Consider the following 17,735-nt stretch of genomic DNA (forward strand, 5'->3'; position numbering starts at 1 on the left):
GGTAGGGCTTGAATACCTTCTCACATTTTGTGCAACTCGCCAGCATTGTGATGCAACTTTGGGCGGGTGCCTTCTCCAGTGGTGGTCCTTTGGGAACCCCTTTAAACTTCTGAAAACACTTACAAGCACCACCTCTCGGTCCATTTTTCTCAGCCCGTCCAACCAAAGGCCCACTGGACAGAGGATCAGAAACTTTGGAGGTCATTTTCTATGACTTAGGGTCATTGAAACACGTGCAGAGCCTCCAAGATGAACATGGGTTCGCATGTAAATGCCAATGAAACTCTTTGCGCCATGTTGTGCCCTTTGAGTGTTCCTGACCTTCAGAGCTTATTTTTAGCAGGACTTGTGCCCTCGCAGCCAAGAAGGACGTGGTGTATGCCATACTTCTACGTTCTCCTGTAAATGTCAGTATTACCGTGGTATTTTGAACCACGAGGCCCAAACTGAATGGAGTGGTGTGTGCAGCAGGGGAGGGGGGAAGTTCTCCAGGAACACAGTCATAATTTATGTTTGCAGATAAAAGTTGTGTGGAGCTGTGGTTGCGTCACGTCCCCTGGAGCGGAGGTGCTTCGGCTGTCCTGTCCAGCACAGATAGGGGAGTGAGGAGGCGGAGATGGGCTGCGCCGAGCAGGGGGCCGTGAGGGGCCTCGGGGGCCGACCCGGGACGGAAAGCGCGCTCTCTTCCGTGCGTTTCCCCTGCTGCTTCCTTACTGGCATGTAGAGAGGAGCCCCCTCCCCCCCCGAGGTCAGAAAAGAGGGCGGGAGGCCGCAGCTGTTTTCTCACACATACAACCCTGTGGCTGTGTTTGTTTGATTTGCACGTTTTGGAGCCACTCGCCGCTGGGTGTGGCCACCTTTGCTATCCGGGATGGCGAATGGGACCCATTTGCTCCGCTTTCCATTGTCTTTTGTCGGCGGACTCGTCGAACGGCTTCCGATAGCCGCTTATCTCAACGGCGATGGCAGCGGAGCCGAGCTGCGTATGCAGCCGCTCCGAAATGAAGTCGGCATACGAACGGGAGAACAGCTGGTTGCCAAATTTACGAAATTGGCCTCATTTATTTTGGAAAACTTTCATCTGTGTCTGTGTTGACTTTCGGTCATGCGTCCGGACACGTCGTGGTGAAAATGTAGCTGTATAGCTCGCTGAGGAGAGTGCTTTGCTGTACAGCCAGAGGGTTTAAACACACGGTGGGCCTCCTCCCTCTCGCAATCTCTCGCGCACACACCCACCCAAGCACAGGTTGCTCTTCTCCAGGCCCAGGCTTGCTTCCATGACGCCATCTTGGGCCGTGCCCTAGCTTCCCTTCCTGCCGCTGTACGTCGCCTTTTTAATGTCGGTTAAATATGGATTGTAGCTTGATGTTCACATGACCTTCTGAGCTGTGTTGACTGTGGCGGCAACGGGTCTTTGTCTCCGTGTTGCTCGCCTGGGGGAAGCAACGGTCGGGTTTGCACATCCAGGGAGGCAAACAGACTGAAACCTGTGGGACTGTCTGTCTGGTGTGTTGAGGAAGAGCCTGCGGCGATTGTTCATGGCCATTCGGGTATCTTCTGCTTTTCACTTGTTGCTCTCAACTTTCAGTTTTCTCTAGACAGTTGAGTTGCTTACTAGGTGTGGTGGATTGATCTATCGCATGTAGTGCAAACATGTGTCATGGTTTTAGTCTCCTGACCAAAAAGGTATGTTTTAGTGGAATATCCAGGTACTCGAAGAGGAATTCACCTATTATAGACTACAGCTGTCGTTGCTGTGTTCCTCACATTTGTTTGCTCTCATGGTTCAGCCCAGGTGTGTCAAGAAACTCTCAAAACTTTTTTTTTTTTTTTTTTTGTCCTGAGAATATTGCAGGCCAGAGAAGATGCTCTTGCAACCCATGTGTGCAAACTCCTTTTACACAGTCTTTGCACTGAGAAAGTGGTCTCCTCTGAAGGTGTGTGTGTGTGTGTGTGTGTGTGTGTGTGTGTGTGTCGCACCCTAGCACTCTTCCATTAGTTTAATACCCATGGGTGTATGAAAAAACCTCCAAAGAAGGATGTGGGTACTTGGGTTCAGAGACGAATGAAACTTTCTGAAGAATTGCTTTTGTAGTAGATGTTTCAATAATGACGATGTTCATCAGGCATGCCGAGTGCCTGCACTTTGAGTCATAATTCTGTGTTTAGGCTTGCAGCGTGACACCAACAACGTTCTTAACCAAGTAAACCATTTATTATCCTTTTAATATTGCGTTCCACCAATGAAAGGCCCGTAACTGTCAAGATGACTGAACATGAGGGTAAAGTGTATAACTGCAACCTCAGGCCAGGTGAACGGTTGAGGAAATCTGAAGATGTGTTGTCTGTAGGCGACCGCAACGTTGTCTGACACATGACAATGTGATACGAAACTCTCCTGTCACTTCTGGAAAACTGGGGATCTTCACTGTCCAGTAATTTCTCACACACGTACACGGATTTTTTTCCGTCGGCCGTCTGCATTTGCACGTTCAGCTCTGTCCTTGGTCAGTTTATTTGGCGTGTTTGCGGCCACTCTTCTGCAGAGCCGCTTGGCAGTCGCTGGGGAGCCCGTGGGGGCGGATGCCTCGCGTGCTCGGGGAGCAGTATTTGTAATGTAAATTTAGAAAGGTATTTTGCATTGTGGAGGTTGCAGCAGAGCAGAAGCATATGGACTGTGTAAGGAGCTGGCCCATGGGAGGTGTTTGTGTCCTATTAAAACGTGGTGATGCACGCTTGCGTTCGGTAAACATGCATGATTCACTCCAGCGCAGTTTATTAGAGAGATTTAACAAACTGCAGCTTTAGCCACACCTACTAGAGTAAATCTTACACAATACTGGGTGGAATTATGTACATATTTATTTTGTTAACTTGGGAAGAACTCTGGAGTGCAGCTAAAGTTGTCATAATGAACCTTTTCAGGATCATACCTTGAGTTTCATTGCCTTCTGTCGTTTGCTGTTCCTCTGGTGACTGGGCTGGTGCAGGTGTTGGAGGATATATTTTAATTAGTGCCTGGAACGGCATCATAGACTATATTCGGCAGTGTCTTATTCGGTTAAATTCTTCGGTGCACCAACCAAGGGCTGAATCTGAGCCTGAAACGCCCTACTGCCCTCGGCCCTCTAGCTGTGCAACCCTGAGTCAGTCCCCCATTAACTGGTTGATGATCTTGCAGGCGAGCCTCACCCTCGATAGTCCAGTGCTGTGGAGCTCACGCTTGTGCAGACGTACATGCGCTCCCCACCCAACGCTTCCATACGTTACCTCTACGATGGAGCAGCCTTCAACAGTGGAGGTTCTGCCGACCGCTCCATTAGTCCAGTTTCTTGTGCTGTTGGTGAAAGAGAGCAGAAGTACAGAACGACAAGGCTTCCTAAGGAGAGACCTGGAGAACCTGCCTTGCGCCTGCTCCTTGAGTGCCCTTCTGTGGGCTGCTTTTGCTTCCAGCCAGTTGCCTAATTAATTTGTGCTTTATTGAGTGACTCTTTCAATGTATCACATGACTTAAATAACATTAAACCAGTGATGGAAGCTGATGGCTTGTGGCCATTTTTTTTTTTTTGTTAATAGCGAAAAGTTTTGCAAAGTATGTTCAGGTTAATTATTGACCTCATTAATTTTGAACAGCTGTTACAATGATCAGTGTTATCATCTTTCCAAGCCTTTTAGTGATTGCACTCTTAAAATGAGGTTCAGAACTAACTTAGTTTTAATCAGTTGTAAGAAAGATTCTGTGAATCATCGTCTGGGCACGCCACTCAGTTCTCATCTGGTAAGCTGCACTGTGCTCCTGGTGACTCTGGGTGGCGCTGTGGTTTGCGGGCACTGTGTAGCTGCCTCTCTGGCTTTGCCTTAGCAGGCTTTGGGTGTGGTGCCTGCCTCATCAGCAAAGCTCTGCAGCCAATGCCCTACCTTCTATGCCCAACGCCAGAGTATAAGCACCGCCTCCTTTTCTCCTTCCTTCCTCTTTGTGCACCTTGAAATTCACCATTTCTTTCTTTTGCTTTCTTTTTATATTCAACTTGCGGCCTGTGATGTTTTAATACCTTTACAGTTCTGTTGATTAAAAATTTGCATAATCTAAAAATGATTTTTTCCACTTATATCCTATTAAAAATCTGATCAAAGTATATGTTTACCTTCCTATCTGGTGAAGCATTTTTTTTTCTTCCTCCTTGATGGGTTTCCAATTGGGCCCATGTGAATGCTGTTGAGTGGAGTCAAGTGGGATCTGTTAACTTGAAAAAATACCGTCACAGAGACCCAAGTGTGTAAAGAGCAGTGTCTGATCTCGGCAGTAAGAGTTCATTTTCACAAATTGAAGCACATTTCCCCAATTTCTCGTCTAAGAAGGCTTCGTAGAAGGAAGGTCATTTGGAGCATGTAATAGTACACAACGTGTCATTGTGTTGAGCAAACTAGCTAATGGCAGGAGCCAAGTTTTTTTTTTTCCTCCTTTTTTTAATGACATTCACTCTAAAATTAAAATGTGTAACAAATTTCAGTGGCTTGTATTGTTCTGAGGGCTTTCCTACGCAGCAGTGGACGGCGCAGTGCGTCGTTCGGCGTGGTACAATTTAAGTGGCAAGCGCTGCTCTCTGGATTATTGGGGAGAAAGAGTAGCGATAGCGGAATGACGAACGCGTGAAATGATCAGTTTTTTTCCAATGCTATTTGTCACCGATCCACGAGGGTTGGCTGCAGGCGCTCGATCGTTCCGAACGTGGTGGCGCGCTCGCCTGGGACAAATATCGCTAACAGGCTGCAGGAAAACCTACAGTTTAGCTGCAACCAGCTTGACAAATCCACATGTCCTCTTCGGTTTCTGGAAGCCTCTCTTCACCAGCTCGTGTTGAAGTTCCAGCGTGAAGATGGACGCCTGGCTTGAGAAGATGCGTGGCCGCGGCACGGCCGTGGCCCGCCGTTCTCTCCAGCTGCGCTTCAGCTCCGGCGCACGTCAGCGTCTACAGGCCCGTCCTCGCAGTGCACTTAAGTCATTTGTCTCGAATGAGTAAATTTGTTTTATCAGCTGTTTGTCTTTTTTTTCCACCCTTCATTCTGGTGTCAGGGTGGGACAACACAGCAGCCTTATCTGGGGAACTTATCGTATGAGATTAATTGGATGATTATTGCCAACCTCCTTTTGATTTAGCTCTTGATTGTTTCCCGCCCCCCCGGTAGTTCTAGACCTCAGTGAAAGAGGGTCTTGTCCAACTGTGGGCCTCTCCGAGAGACACATACACACATTGCTGCTCGGTTAGTCACAGCAGGAGAGGCCGGGCTTTGCTCCAGTTGGCTTGGCGCTTGCTGCAGGAATGTGTGTGACTGCAGGCAGGCCAGGGTGGGGCCCTTCTGCTCCCTAACCATACGTTAGCTTGGGGATAGCATGTTCTCAACATGGGCGTGCTCCAAGCTGTACCTCCATCGAAACGGCATCTAGGTAGATCCTTGCCATGATGCTGCTGCTTGGGGTTGTTCAGAGATCCTGGAGCTTGCATCACATCGCGACAGCTTTTGCCCTTCTTTTGGGGGTAGAGAGTAATAATAATAACAGCAGCAATAATAAGAACCTTCACCACCAAGGTTCCTTTTTAAAGGACCAGTTGAGGTGAGCACATGTGTTTTGTGTCCTTTTGAAATGCACTAGTGTGTCCTGGATTATAATGGACTTTGTGCTGACAGCCACAAGGTTTTCAGTGTCTCTCTTGCTCCCGCGCTCCATGGGTGCCCCATCAGCCTGCCAGACGTGGCCAGTCACCCGTTACCGCTGATCACAGGATGTGGGCAGATAAGTAGGTGGCATTTGAAATCCTAGCCCTTCCCTTGCTCCGTGCCAATTCCTGTAGCGGTGCAAGAGGCCCTGTTGTGCAAGACAAGATCACTGAATATCTGTTGCAATTCTGTGTGTGTATGTGTGGTTTTGGAAATTGAATGATTGCCTCATTTGCATTTATGCATTTGGCAGATGCTCGTTTCTAAAGTGACGCACAACTCAGAGCAAACAAAAGTGCATCAGACAAACGGCAAAGGGCTTTAGATGCAGGACTATTGACGCGCAGCTTGACTGATACCAGCATGTTGCTGGTTCACATCCCTCCTGTAGCTTCTGTTGAAGTGATATAGAATAGAATAGAATAGAATATACTTTATTGTCCCATTTCTGGGAAATTTTGTCTTGGACAGCCATGACACGGCCAGTGCACAACATTGGACTCGCATAAAACAATACATACCATAACATACAATAAATAAGAAATAAAGTAACAGTCAAAATATATTTAAAAACCTATTGTATACCAATCTAAAATCTCAGTTTTGGAATTCCCTATTCACTGATTTAACCACAGTTGGCACAAAAGAATTATTATTAATATTCAGATAGCAAACGCATAGATGATAATGGCAAATGCTCTTGGACTTATTTATGGAGCTATCAGAAGAGAAGTGGCTTTCAAAGAGATGGTTTGAGACCCTTCTTGTATACTGGAAAAGATTCAGCAGCTCTGAGGGACACAGGGGGGTCATGCCACCATACTACATTGTTTATTGCAGAGCTGTCTTCTGAGCTCATGTGAGAACATCTAATCAGAAACAACGTGCTGCCCCAGCGGCGATGCTGCGGATGAGTGTTTCTGTCCGTTTCCCTCCTTTTTGATGCGTCCCATGGGTAATTCCATTGTGCAGTCTTTTGGGTGGCAAGTGTGCGTATGCAGTGTACACAGCTGGCCTGTGAGCAAACAGCAGTGGGTCTCTGAATACTTGTCCTTCGCCGCCGCCCTGAATCCCTGGACCTTTGTCACCAACCTCACTGTGAGCCAGGGCGTGGCAGCAGGAAATACTGATCGCCGATTATTGAAACAAATGTGTGCAACTTACCATAGTAAGATTTATGGGTTCTCTAAAATGTCTTGCTGCATGATCATTGTGGGATGGGAGGTTTATTACAGAGTAAGCTACTCTAGGAGCTCCAGTACTGGATCAGTGCACAGAATGGAATTGAGTGTAGTTGTAATTGTATTACTGTATATGCCTGTCTCACTAAGGGTGTGTGCCAAGGTAACAATCTCTGGTTAACGCTTTAGTTATAATATGCCCTAGTGCCAAAATAATAAAATCAAAGCAGTGTTTGTACCCTTTTAAATCCTCACAATGACTGAGTAATTATTGGGTTCCAGTTTATTCCTGCATGTTCCTCTGTTATGGGCTGCAGGGATATGGTGGAACCATCAATTACTTCACTGAAGTGCAGATCTCATGAGATCCTGTTTCACAGAACACCCAAAGGTGAGAGAAGAATGCTGGTTTTGTGCAGATTAGGCTGGTTTACAGCTGGACATGCTGGAATCATTTATGGGTTAATACCATGTTTTCCTGAGTTACAAAAAGCAATGGATTCGAACAGTGTTGGACTGTTTTGGGTTTGGCCTCCACTTACTCACAGCTTGGGTACAATGAGAAACTCGTTTCAGGAAAAAGGTTGGAAGTCGTCAAGATTGTTCTGTGGGAACTCAGTCAGCTCCCCATTTGTTTCCCATTTGTTCGAGAATGGCTGTAAGTATCCGAAATACAACATCAGTGCACTTTAAAACGTGCGTGACTGTTTTAATGAACCTCCCTTCTCCAGCTTTTGTGTATGATGCAAGCTGTACAGTGTGTTCTAGAACAAAGGTTTTTCTGCAATAGTCCGCTTTTCTGCCCTTGGGGAAGGGATGGAGATTTGACACACAATGCAGGTATGGCAGCGTTGTATAAATATGAAGCTGTCTCACCTGTAGATGTCTATGAAATAGGTATGTTTTCACAGGTAGAGTAGGATGGCTCTTTGGCTGGTGGTTCTCTGTAGGGCTGAGATGGTTGCAGCTGGAGTAGATCTGAAGGGTCTTGTCTAAGCAATGACTGGCTTCTAGTGAGGAACCTTTTTAAAGTGTAAACTGGGAAGCGGCCATATGAAACCTGCGAAGAAGGTGGATTGGACAACTGCCTTTGGGCCCAAAGGTTGTAGGTTTGAGCCTCACCTCTGGCTGTAGTACCCTTGAGCAAGGTACTTACCCTCAGTTGCTCCAGTAAAATTACCCAGCTGTATAAATGGGTAAATAATTGTAACCTTAACATTGTAAATTGCTTTGAATTATTGTGTTTGAAACTGAACAAATGGCTGTAGTCTAGCCAGGTAGATTGGTGGCCTGGGCTGAAAGGAAAAGCTGTAACTGCCAAAGTGTTTCTCCACTATGCTTCTTCTCCAGGTGACATGAGAAATTAGATTTCTGTCCATCCAGCATCCCCGCCCCCGGTGTCGTGTTGCAGAACGGCTCTGTACAAACATCTCTACAACTGATAAGCATCTTTCTTCAAGGCTCACATGGTTACTGAGGTTCCATGTGAGAGGTGTCCCAGCAGACTGAATCTCCTGCCTCGAAGGCTTCAGAACACCGCTGTTTAATTGGGGGACAGAAAAGTGAACAACTCAGCACAAGAGATTATTGGTTTTGCTCCTTTTAGCCATACTCCAAGTTTGAGTCTTAGCTTAGTTTCGATCTTGATTAATTGTGAACCCTGTGATTTCTGTTGTAGAAGGTGTCGAATTCCAGCTGGGTGTTATCAACTGGAGGACTTTTAGCTCGATGGGTGCAGGAAGTATTTACATTTCAAAGGGTTTTGTACACAGTGAAAGTGGTTCAAGGGAACCGTGTTGAAGTAACTCATAATTGGTTAATAGTCGATTATAAACGATATTCTCAAATTATTAATGATTGTTTTTTTGATGTGTGCTGTTAGTCATCAATAGTGTGGGGCGAGTAGGGCTCCTTTCACAGTGGATGACTACGCCGTACGGAAATTATGCCTCGGGCAGCTTTTTACCCATGAAGGCTGATGGAAGGTCAGAGGTTTGCCTTCTGAAGACCCCTCCCCAAATTACTTCCACCGCCAGACTTGATTCTTGACCCTGAGTCAAAGCAGTAGCTCTATTAGTTTATTTTGACGGAGTGTTTCCCTTCTTTGTTTACTTTCAGGTGCATACGTGAGGCCATGTTGTACACGCAAGTGAGACGCTGGTTAATTATTTGTCATTCTGCAGGATGCAGTGGAAAATCCTTTTCCCCACAAACATAATGCAAGATTTTCTTGTAAACTGAAGTGTGCAATGCTGGAAAAAGTTTTAGTTCTGACCAATCTAAACAGTTTCGGTTTAATTTGCACGCGTAGCGAGTCGACTCATTGGAAGCTGTAAAGTTACCTGTAAACTTCTCTAGGACCTTTGTCCTGTCACTTGTTGGCTCTTTGTATGAGTTTGTCATGTCTGGAATGGGGCCTATAATAATTTGGTGTTCGGCAAGATACAAAATGGCCTCTGCCAGCAAGCACACAAAATGAATCCTTAAGACACGGATCTGGTGGAAAGCACCGAAACTGAAAGAGAATGAATGATAAAACGGCATGGCAGCGTCTTCAAGGAAGTGGTCTTTCTGCTGCGGTGGCAGTTTGGAATTAGGGAGTTCTTGTCTAATGCATAGTTTGCCATGGTCTTAGGAGTGACGAAGGAATGAGATGAGACGCACCAAAGTCCAGCAGTCCGTGTTCGTAGTTTTCATTCTTCACTGTTTATGGTTTTAATTAAGAAATTAGCTGCTTCTAATCAGTCTTGTTAAAGTTAGTAATGGCTTTATTTTTGATATGATCAAGATCACGGTAACTCTGATCAGCACACTTCAGCCTGACTGGACAGGTGGTCCCTGATTTATGATGGTCGGACTTATGATTTTTTTCGACTTTATGATGGCGAGCTGGCGATAGACATTCAGTAGAAACGGTACTTACAATTTTGATTCCCCCCCACCAGGCAAGCGATATGTGGTGCAATACTCTGTTGTGATGCTGGGCAGCGGCAGCGATCCACATCTCCCAGCCTGCAGCACAGTCACTATACATATACCCCCCATATCTACACTGTGTTTTGTGCATCCATAATGTCATAGAAACATCCATTTGTGCTAGTGGTGGGAAGAAGAAGAGGAGGGCAATTACTGTTGAAGAGAAACTCAAGATAATTGCCCAGCATGAAGGGGCCAAGCCTGTAAGGCCATCGCACGTACAGTATGCTAGGCTATGATGTTCGGTAGGTTAGGTGTATGAAATGCATTTTGGACTTAGTCTTTTGATTTATGATTGGTTTCACGGAACGTGGGACCACCCATATTGTGCTGTTCTGTCAGTTTTACATCACCGTGTGAAATTCTGCACTTCTTAGATCGATAACATTAGAAATGATGTCAAACAACTACACCTTGTCATCATATCTTGGCTCTTCCCATCGCTGATTTGCTTTCTCTCCCGTCCATCTTTGCCCTGCAGAAAGAGGCTGACAGACACCATTGACGACTACAAGCCTCGGGTTGCTTTTCCGAAGGCGTGTAAGGTATTTTTCCTCCCCCACCTGTCATTCTGCTGCAATGACAACTTGCTTTTCAAAATGTGATCCTGTTCTGGGAAGCAGCACCGAGGTGTTTCTGGTCAAAAGGGACACCATGGTAATCTCTATGATGATTACATACTTTTTCTTATCCACTCATTTAAGAGCTGATTAATCGAGGGTTTTGACACTTTAATACAGACACTAAGGAATTCATCAATTTTTCCGTAAGTTTCAATTAAATTCCAGTGTCAGGAGCCTTGCAGTGGCATACCTGTAACCATGTTTTTACCAGCACATTTGACTGCAGGCGACTGGGAGAAGATATAGCCATCCACAGTGATCTACAGAGCACAGTTCACTTAATCGTCAGCTCACTGATCATCATAATTAACCAGCATACACAGGAGTGCACCAGGCCCGGGGCGGAATGACGCTTTTAAATTGTCTCCAGTCTTGGTAAAGCGGAGATTCTGTTTCCTAATTACGGCTTGAGTGAAACGGCTCTGCAAATGTGGCATGATCTTTCTGGAATAGACCGTGTGTATATGTGTCTGTGTGTTTGCGTGTCTCCAGAAGCTGCGCTATTCTAGTTCTGCTGAAACTCCTGTTTGCCTTGAGAATGTCAGTTATCAAAGCTGGAGCTGGACCTGTCTGCTTGTCTCAACTGAGAAGCACGAAACCCTGAGCCCACTCAGCCTTTACATCAGCTACATCGTTTACACCGGGCCACCTGTTCCATGGCCCCTCCAGCAACACCGAGATGGCCACAGTACGCATTCAGTGAAAATTCCTCCAATTTTATATCTGCCCAAAGTAAGCGCACTGTGTGTTGGCAACATGGGCAGCAATGCTGGGAGTCTGCAGCCATTGGAGATGCTGCTGGCCTTACCAAAACACAACCGGCCTCAGTTCTCGTTATAGCATCGCTGCCGTCTGTCGGCGGCCCCTGTGGTCATGTCAGACCCTTTCCTCCCCGTTTCAAAAGCATTATTGTTCTCCTCAAAGATCACTTAGACCTTTGCCTTTATGGACTGTGTTCCTTTTGCGCCAGCTGACGGATGGAGCAAAAAGGAGGTTTGAGGCTGCTGTGTATGTGTGCCATTTGAGAATGTGACCGTCCGTCTTATGATCGCGTGAACACGTGGGCTCATTCTCTCTCTGTTTACTGCCAAACCTTTGCGATCATATGATCTTGTGTGTCTGCCAGCAGCCTGGTGCTGTTGTCCTCCTGCTGTGGCTCTGGTGAGAGTGTCAGTAGCACGATATGACCCCAAGTATAGAACTGAACTTAGAACTTAACTGAAAGTTGCCCCAGGAAAGCACAATTACCCCAAAAAATGCATGTGCTACATATATCTTGAGCTCTGGCACTTTCGCTATGAGTTGGAGTGCTGCTACTTGGCTACCTTATTGGGTTACTTTGGCTTGTTTTTCCATCTCCAGCTTTCTTACAATGCTGTGGCCACGTTAACAGGAGCTTTAAAGGTATTTACTGTGTGTCGTTCCAGAATGCATGTTGTTTCTGGAAGGGTTACTGGCGTAGTACTTGACCGACCCTGTTATTGTCAAAGTGTGTCTGCAAAACTGTGTGGCTGTGAAAGCCCCCCCCCTCCCCATTGAGGAATTTCTTAAGATGAAAACTCTGCAGTGAAATTCATGCTGGTAGTGGTGGTATGAGAAACCAAAGGATTAATAATTCCCTGGTTCTTGGCAAAGGCTACATTTTGAGAACAAAACCAAGTGCTTGTGCTCCAGGGAGCTCGTAGTGTTGTTTTCATTTGTCGGTTTCTTCCGTCCCCTCTTCTCCCTCGTGGAGTCGTAGGCCTGCGCCCAGTGACATTCCTTTGGCGAGCCTCCCCCCCCCCGCTACATTTTCCCTTCTCCTTTCCTCTGTTTGCCTCGGCCCCTCCCAAACTGCTCTGCCAGGAATCTGTCAAAACCGTGAGAACAAGGACGGGCCGAGCTGTTCTCAAGACCTTTGAGAGTGATTTTGGCGGTAGGGTGCGCCAGTGAGAAATGTGGACATTAAGCTTGGTGTGAGGTATCTGCAGGGCCTGAAGGATGAAGGGAATGGCATTGAGGTCGTGCTCCGAGTGTTGGAGAGGAGGTACTTGTAGCTCTTCCTCCTACCTGGGATCTGTAGAAGCTCCTGAAAACGCAGAGCAGCTGGTTTTAACCTCCTGCTGCACATGTCTGCTTTTGTAAATAGCCACTGTGGCCAACAATAACACCTCTGGGCTGAAGGAGCTTTTCACTGGAGTCCTTCCAGAACCTCAGATCTGTCGCTGCTGTCAGGTGGACACCTAAATGCTTTGATTTCACATGAACCTTGCTTGGTTGAATATAGGAAGGCACAAGTGACAGTTTGTAGGCATTTAATGTGCCATGTTTCCTTGTCTGCTGAAAGCTTTTGGCTTCAGGGGTTGATGTTGTGTTGCGAGCACTTGGACGGATGACTTGAGTATAAATGGCCCTTTTTATTTAGGTATTTAAGACGTTAATCGCAGTCTTTGATGGAAACCGCCCAACTTTGCTTTCATCCTTCTTGACTTAATGCAATGAAGCCTACAGAACTACTTCTCAGCTGAATTACAGTCTATGAGCTTCAGTCAGTCTGCCTGTGAGATTTTTTTTTTTTTTTTTTTTGAAAGTTAGTCACTGGTTTCCGGTGATGGGGTGTAAGATGCAAACTCAGCAGGTTTGGACCAGTCTTGTTCACTGCAGAACCATTAACGGTGGGGTTCTCCAGTGTCTCTCCATTGAAGGTCTGACCAAGTGGCATGCTGTCCATTATCTTGTTTGACATTTTTCTTTTCTAGTCTGTCGAGGTCACGGTTGAGCTTTTATGACGATGTCAAAACTATGTAAACTGCTCAGAGGCATAATGTTCATTTCCATACAGTGCTGCTTGTCCCATGAAACACCAAGGTCTTTCTGGTGAGATTCAAACATTTTAATTAGCTGTGCCCTTGAAGGGTTTCCAGCGCAGATGAGACCGACTGCTCTGTGTTCCACTCCAGCAGTGTAGAGACCTTCTAGTTGTCCATGGAGGAACTGGACTTTAGTGTTCTGTTGCTGTGTTTATTTTCAGCTCCTCCACCTCATCGTTGGGACACTTGTCTCGCCAGTGGCACGAAAGCATTTGTATGGTGGGTTTTTTTTTTTTTTTTTGAAGGGAGGTTTTGCCTTTGGTAGGAAACCTGGCCATTAGCACAAGCACTGTTTGGAAGACAGAAAAACTTTGTGTTTGTTGCTTGACAATGTGGTGTTTTTAGATGTTTCTTTTAGTTGATTGCCTTGACACATTATCATATGAAGGTTGTCTGGCAGATGTCTGTTGAGATGTTTGCTCTTTCAGAGGAAATCTGGATCCTTTACAGAAGAGCCACAAGGTGTTCTAAATGTTTAACGTGCACAAAGTGTACACTTTAAATATCAGGAAACATGAACACATTGAGCACTCAATACAGTTTGGATGAAGTCACAGGTGCTGTTTGGTGAGTATGTGCTGTAGGGTGGGGGTGGCTGAGGGAATGTGTCCTGGCCCGAGTGTCTTTAAGAGCCCATGCAGTGTGTCCCAGTGGTCTGTTCCCACTCGTCAGATCCCACTATTGCTTCTCTAAATCAGTGCTGTTTACAGTGACACCTGACGGCAGTGTGTCTGGGGTGCTACCGGTCACACACCCTCCCTCTGACTTGGCTTTGTTATGAAGTATAGCAATGTTCACTTTGGCCATCTTAAGCTTGGTTTTCTGTAGTTCTGTTTGTGTGTGCCTGCTGTACATTTTGTGTTTTAGCTACATTTTCAGCCATGTGCCTCAGCCCCGTTGCCGGCCCCCATCATGTTCAAGCTGGCCCTCCATGCCAAGAAATGCCGCAGAGATGATTCCAGTTGTGAACTTAAACCCCAATTGTGAAACGGAGACCCTTACTGGAGCGCTGTAGACCTTTTCCAACAGTTCTTGATGCAAGTTTATCTCAACCTACTAATTGTCTTTAGGAAAATGTATTTTACTGTGGAAAATAACATTTCTAGGTTTATATCAAGGTGACTAACAGGATTTCTTGTGTTGGAGTTCTCATTTCTGAAGTGACAATGGAAAGGCTCATACAAAAATCAATAATTTGCGCGCCATTTTATCAGTAGCAGTGGTATTTAGTGAAGTCACCACTGGTCCGCGTATCGGTGCAGCATGAGGACGCACGCCGGGACATTTCTGGGGTTTCTCCACCCTGCCCCCAGGCAGCTTGACTCACCGGGGCGGAGCTGCACACCACAGGAATCTGCACATGTGGGTTTGCTCTCAGAGCTCAGTAGCACTTTCCCCAGCAGCCCTCCATCAGGGTCACCCACTCAGTCTCTCCACAAAGACTCTTCTCTCTTTCCGTTGTCCGCAGCCGTGCCGACGGCGGCACTGAAACCCGCTTGTGCTGGTGGCTCGGCCTTGTGACTGCGGCGTAGGCAGCAACTGTGGCTCAACGTCTCGCAGAGCGGCTACGCGAGCAAACCATCCAGCAGCTGGTGGTCTGGCCTCCCACCAGTTACATCAGCTTCTTTTTGTACAACGATGCCATCGCAGTTAACTGCTCCTGCATGGGCCTCTTGCGTGCGCCAGCACTCATGGGTGTCAGTGCGATCCTGTTGTAAACAGGACGTTGACTGAAGATTTACAAGAATGCAGAACAAGACACGAGATGTTATAAAGATCATTGGCTCAGGCAGATGATATGTAGCACTCCAAGTGTCACCTCAGTGATTGTGACCTTACTTCTTGCTTTAAGTTGTCAGGGCAACACCATGAAAACATAGACATGTAGTGCTGTGACTCACATCCTGCTTGGTGCAACCCTGTTGAGCCTTCCCACAAGTTAGCATAGCCCATGGGGATATGGTTAAATGCCATGATGGGCAACTTTGGGTGTGAGTTTATTTATTTTGCCTTATTTTACAATTGTGTACCACTATGGGTTTGGGGTATGCTGCGCAATGCACAATGTTTTCATTCTTCTTCAATAAAGAAGTGGCATCTGGTTTACAGTGAGCATCACATGATTTGTGAGTTGAAATCTGAAATAAAAGTTATTCAAAGATGTGCACTTGGAGAGTTTTGTATGACTGTTGTCCCCAGTGAATGGCTTTGACAATACCCTCTGAAACTGATACTATGGCATAAACAGCAGCACAGAAAACGGGCTCTCAGATGTATGGCCAAATATGTTTTGTAAAAAGCTGAGTACATTAAGATATTAAGAATCCCATAGTCTGGCACACATTACTGACATTCGCTTACTGTCTTCTGCTTTGCCTCAGCTTCATTAATGGGTCTCCTTTTACTAAATTAGATCAAAAAAAGGGTATAAAAAGCCTAATAAGTGTATGTAGCAACAGAGAGGGTGGAGTTGGGCTTGAGTAAGAGCAGGGTGGATAGTTGAGAGCGATTACCTAAACAATGGCTTGTTTGTCTAAGAGTCAGAAAGACCGCACAGGTGTGCACGGACATGTTGGGATGCATCGTGCATGCGTGCGTAGTGATGAGCAAGACGACTAAGATTCATTGTTCTCTTAGGGGTAGAGAAGCTTGAGATAGGTCTGGGTGGGACAGCCTATCTGAGAAACAAGAATATTACCTTTGTGTACACAGTAAGCTCAACCTCATGTTCCTTCACACTCACCAAGCAAGGTGGTCGTGCCCCATAGGTTCATGGAGTTCTAGTTTCTTGGTCCAGAGGGATGACCTGCATGGGTGTGGTTCCTGAAGGCTTCACCTCTTTCTCAGCATCCTGTCTAATGAGCAGTCATCGTTTTGCGTTCGGTTCGTGTTTTCAGGTATATGTGGTTTCCTGATGAGGTTGCGTTAACAGCAAGATGTTGGTTTGAACTTTGGGTTAATCGCTTGCTCGCTGTGGAGATGGTGACAAGCAGTAGATGTCGCAGCCCAGCCATCGGGACAAAAGCTGTAAACACGTTAAGGCTGAGCAAGCTTGACACTGGGAGTGCCCGAGAAAGAGTGTTCCTGCTTCTGATGCAGGTGTTACACAATAATTTCCTTCACGCGTGGGTGGATCTGGGGCTCCTTGGCAGGCTTCTTTGGTTGGTTCAACGATTGGTTCTGTGAAGCCTGTCATGGTGTTGAATCTAACATATGAAACCTCCTGACATGGTATGTCTGTTTTGGCTGGTTGGGCTGCTAAATATCGTTCTGCATCAGTGGACTGTTGACCTTGCTGGAGCTGGAGCAACTGGCAGGCTGCACAGAAAGGTGGGCAGGGTGTCAGCTGTGGGCGCTATTGTTCTCTCTGTTGACACTGGAGCTGAGGTGTGGATGTAGCCTCCACCCCGTGGCCTGGGTGTGGCCCCAGCCTTTCTTCTGTTCTACAACAGTGAAAACGGCACACCGGAGAAAAAGACAGAGGAAAAACATGGACCCTTGTTGCGAGGGGGACTGTTAACATGATCTAAGTCCACACCTTTCTTGGGTCTGAGATGCTGACCTGCCTCCTAGTGGTGTGGAGCTGAAATGGTCCCCAAACCAAAGGCAGGTGCAGTTGCACTTCACCTGCTGAAAGGGAGCAAAGAAAATGGATTAATTATATATAGGTAGCAGAGTACTTAGTATGCAGACATGCTTGTTTTTAAAAATAAAAAAAGCTGCAGGAATTATTCATTTGAATGTTGTGCTGCATTCTGGTTCACAAACTGCTTTAACTTTTTTTTTTTTTTTAGATCTTTCATTATTCAAGGAAACACTTCCATGATTCATCACATCTCATTCATTTTGTACAGCACCAGATTTGTTTCCAGATCAGTAGAGGCACAAGGGACCATCTGATGCCTGTTTTCTCTTTCCTCACTTCAGGAAAGTGATCAAAGGCTGACACATATCAGGAGACAAGACGAAACCAAGAAAACTTCAGGTACCTTCAGCCTTGGAGCTACTTTGTCTTGTCCCTGCTACTCCCTTTGCTTTGCAGCTGTCTAAATACTTATGATTTAAAAAATGATTTGGGGGAAAAAAAAACTAGGAAAAAAGTAATTAATATACATATTATTTAGAGACCATGAGGCAGTGTGTCAAAGCAAACGGTTTAGAGAGGGAAGGTAACAGGACAAGTGTGGCTTAAGCTAGCAGAGTTTTCATTTTGCCCAGGATGGCTGAGGAGGAGGACACGCGGGAGGTTCTTTTCCCACAGTGGATGGGGCCCGACCAGCATGGGCTTACCATTGAGCAGACAGGCGAAGGCGAGATCTTCGTCAAAGAGGTGAAAGAACGGTCTATTGCTGCACGCACTGGGAGGGTGCATGAAGGTACAGTGTTGC

At 46.2% G+C, this 17,735-nt stretch overlaps 1 protein-coding gene across 23 annotated transcripts in view; it reads left to right on the forward strand.

The window, feature by feature from the left end:
• ahnak (AHNAK nucleoprotein) overlaps positions 1 to 17,735 on the forward strand; it is a 41,569-nt gene that overhangs the window by 2,167 nt on the left and 21,667 nt on the right. For 22 of the 23 annotated variants that reach the window (XM_029257217.1, XM_029257218.1, XM_029257212.1 and 19 more), the window contains exons 2-4: positions 10,357 to 10,420; positions 17,275 to 17,332; positions 17,566 to 17,723. In XM_029257217.1, the coding sequence (XP_029113050.1) occupies positions 17,567 to 17,723 (157 nt within the window). In that variant the 5' untranslated portion in view covers positions 10,357 to 10,420; positions 17,275 to 17,332; position 17,566. The remainder of the gene's footprint in view (positions 1 to 10,356; positions 10,421 to 17,274; positions 17,333 to 17,565; positions 17,724 to 17,735) is intronic. The other variant, XM_029257195.1, reaches the window with a different exon arrangement.

This window comes from Scleropages formosus, chromosome 13, assembly GCF_900964775.1.
Source record: "Scleropages formosus chromosome 13, fSclFor1.1, whole genome shotgun sequence".
Classification (NCBI taxonomy): Eukaryota; Metazoa; Chordata; class Actinopteri; order Osteoglossiformes; family Osteoglossidae; genus Scleropages; species Scleropages formosus.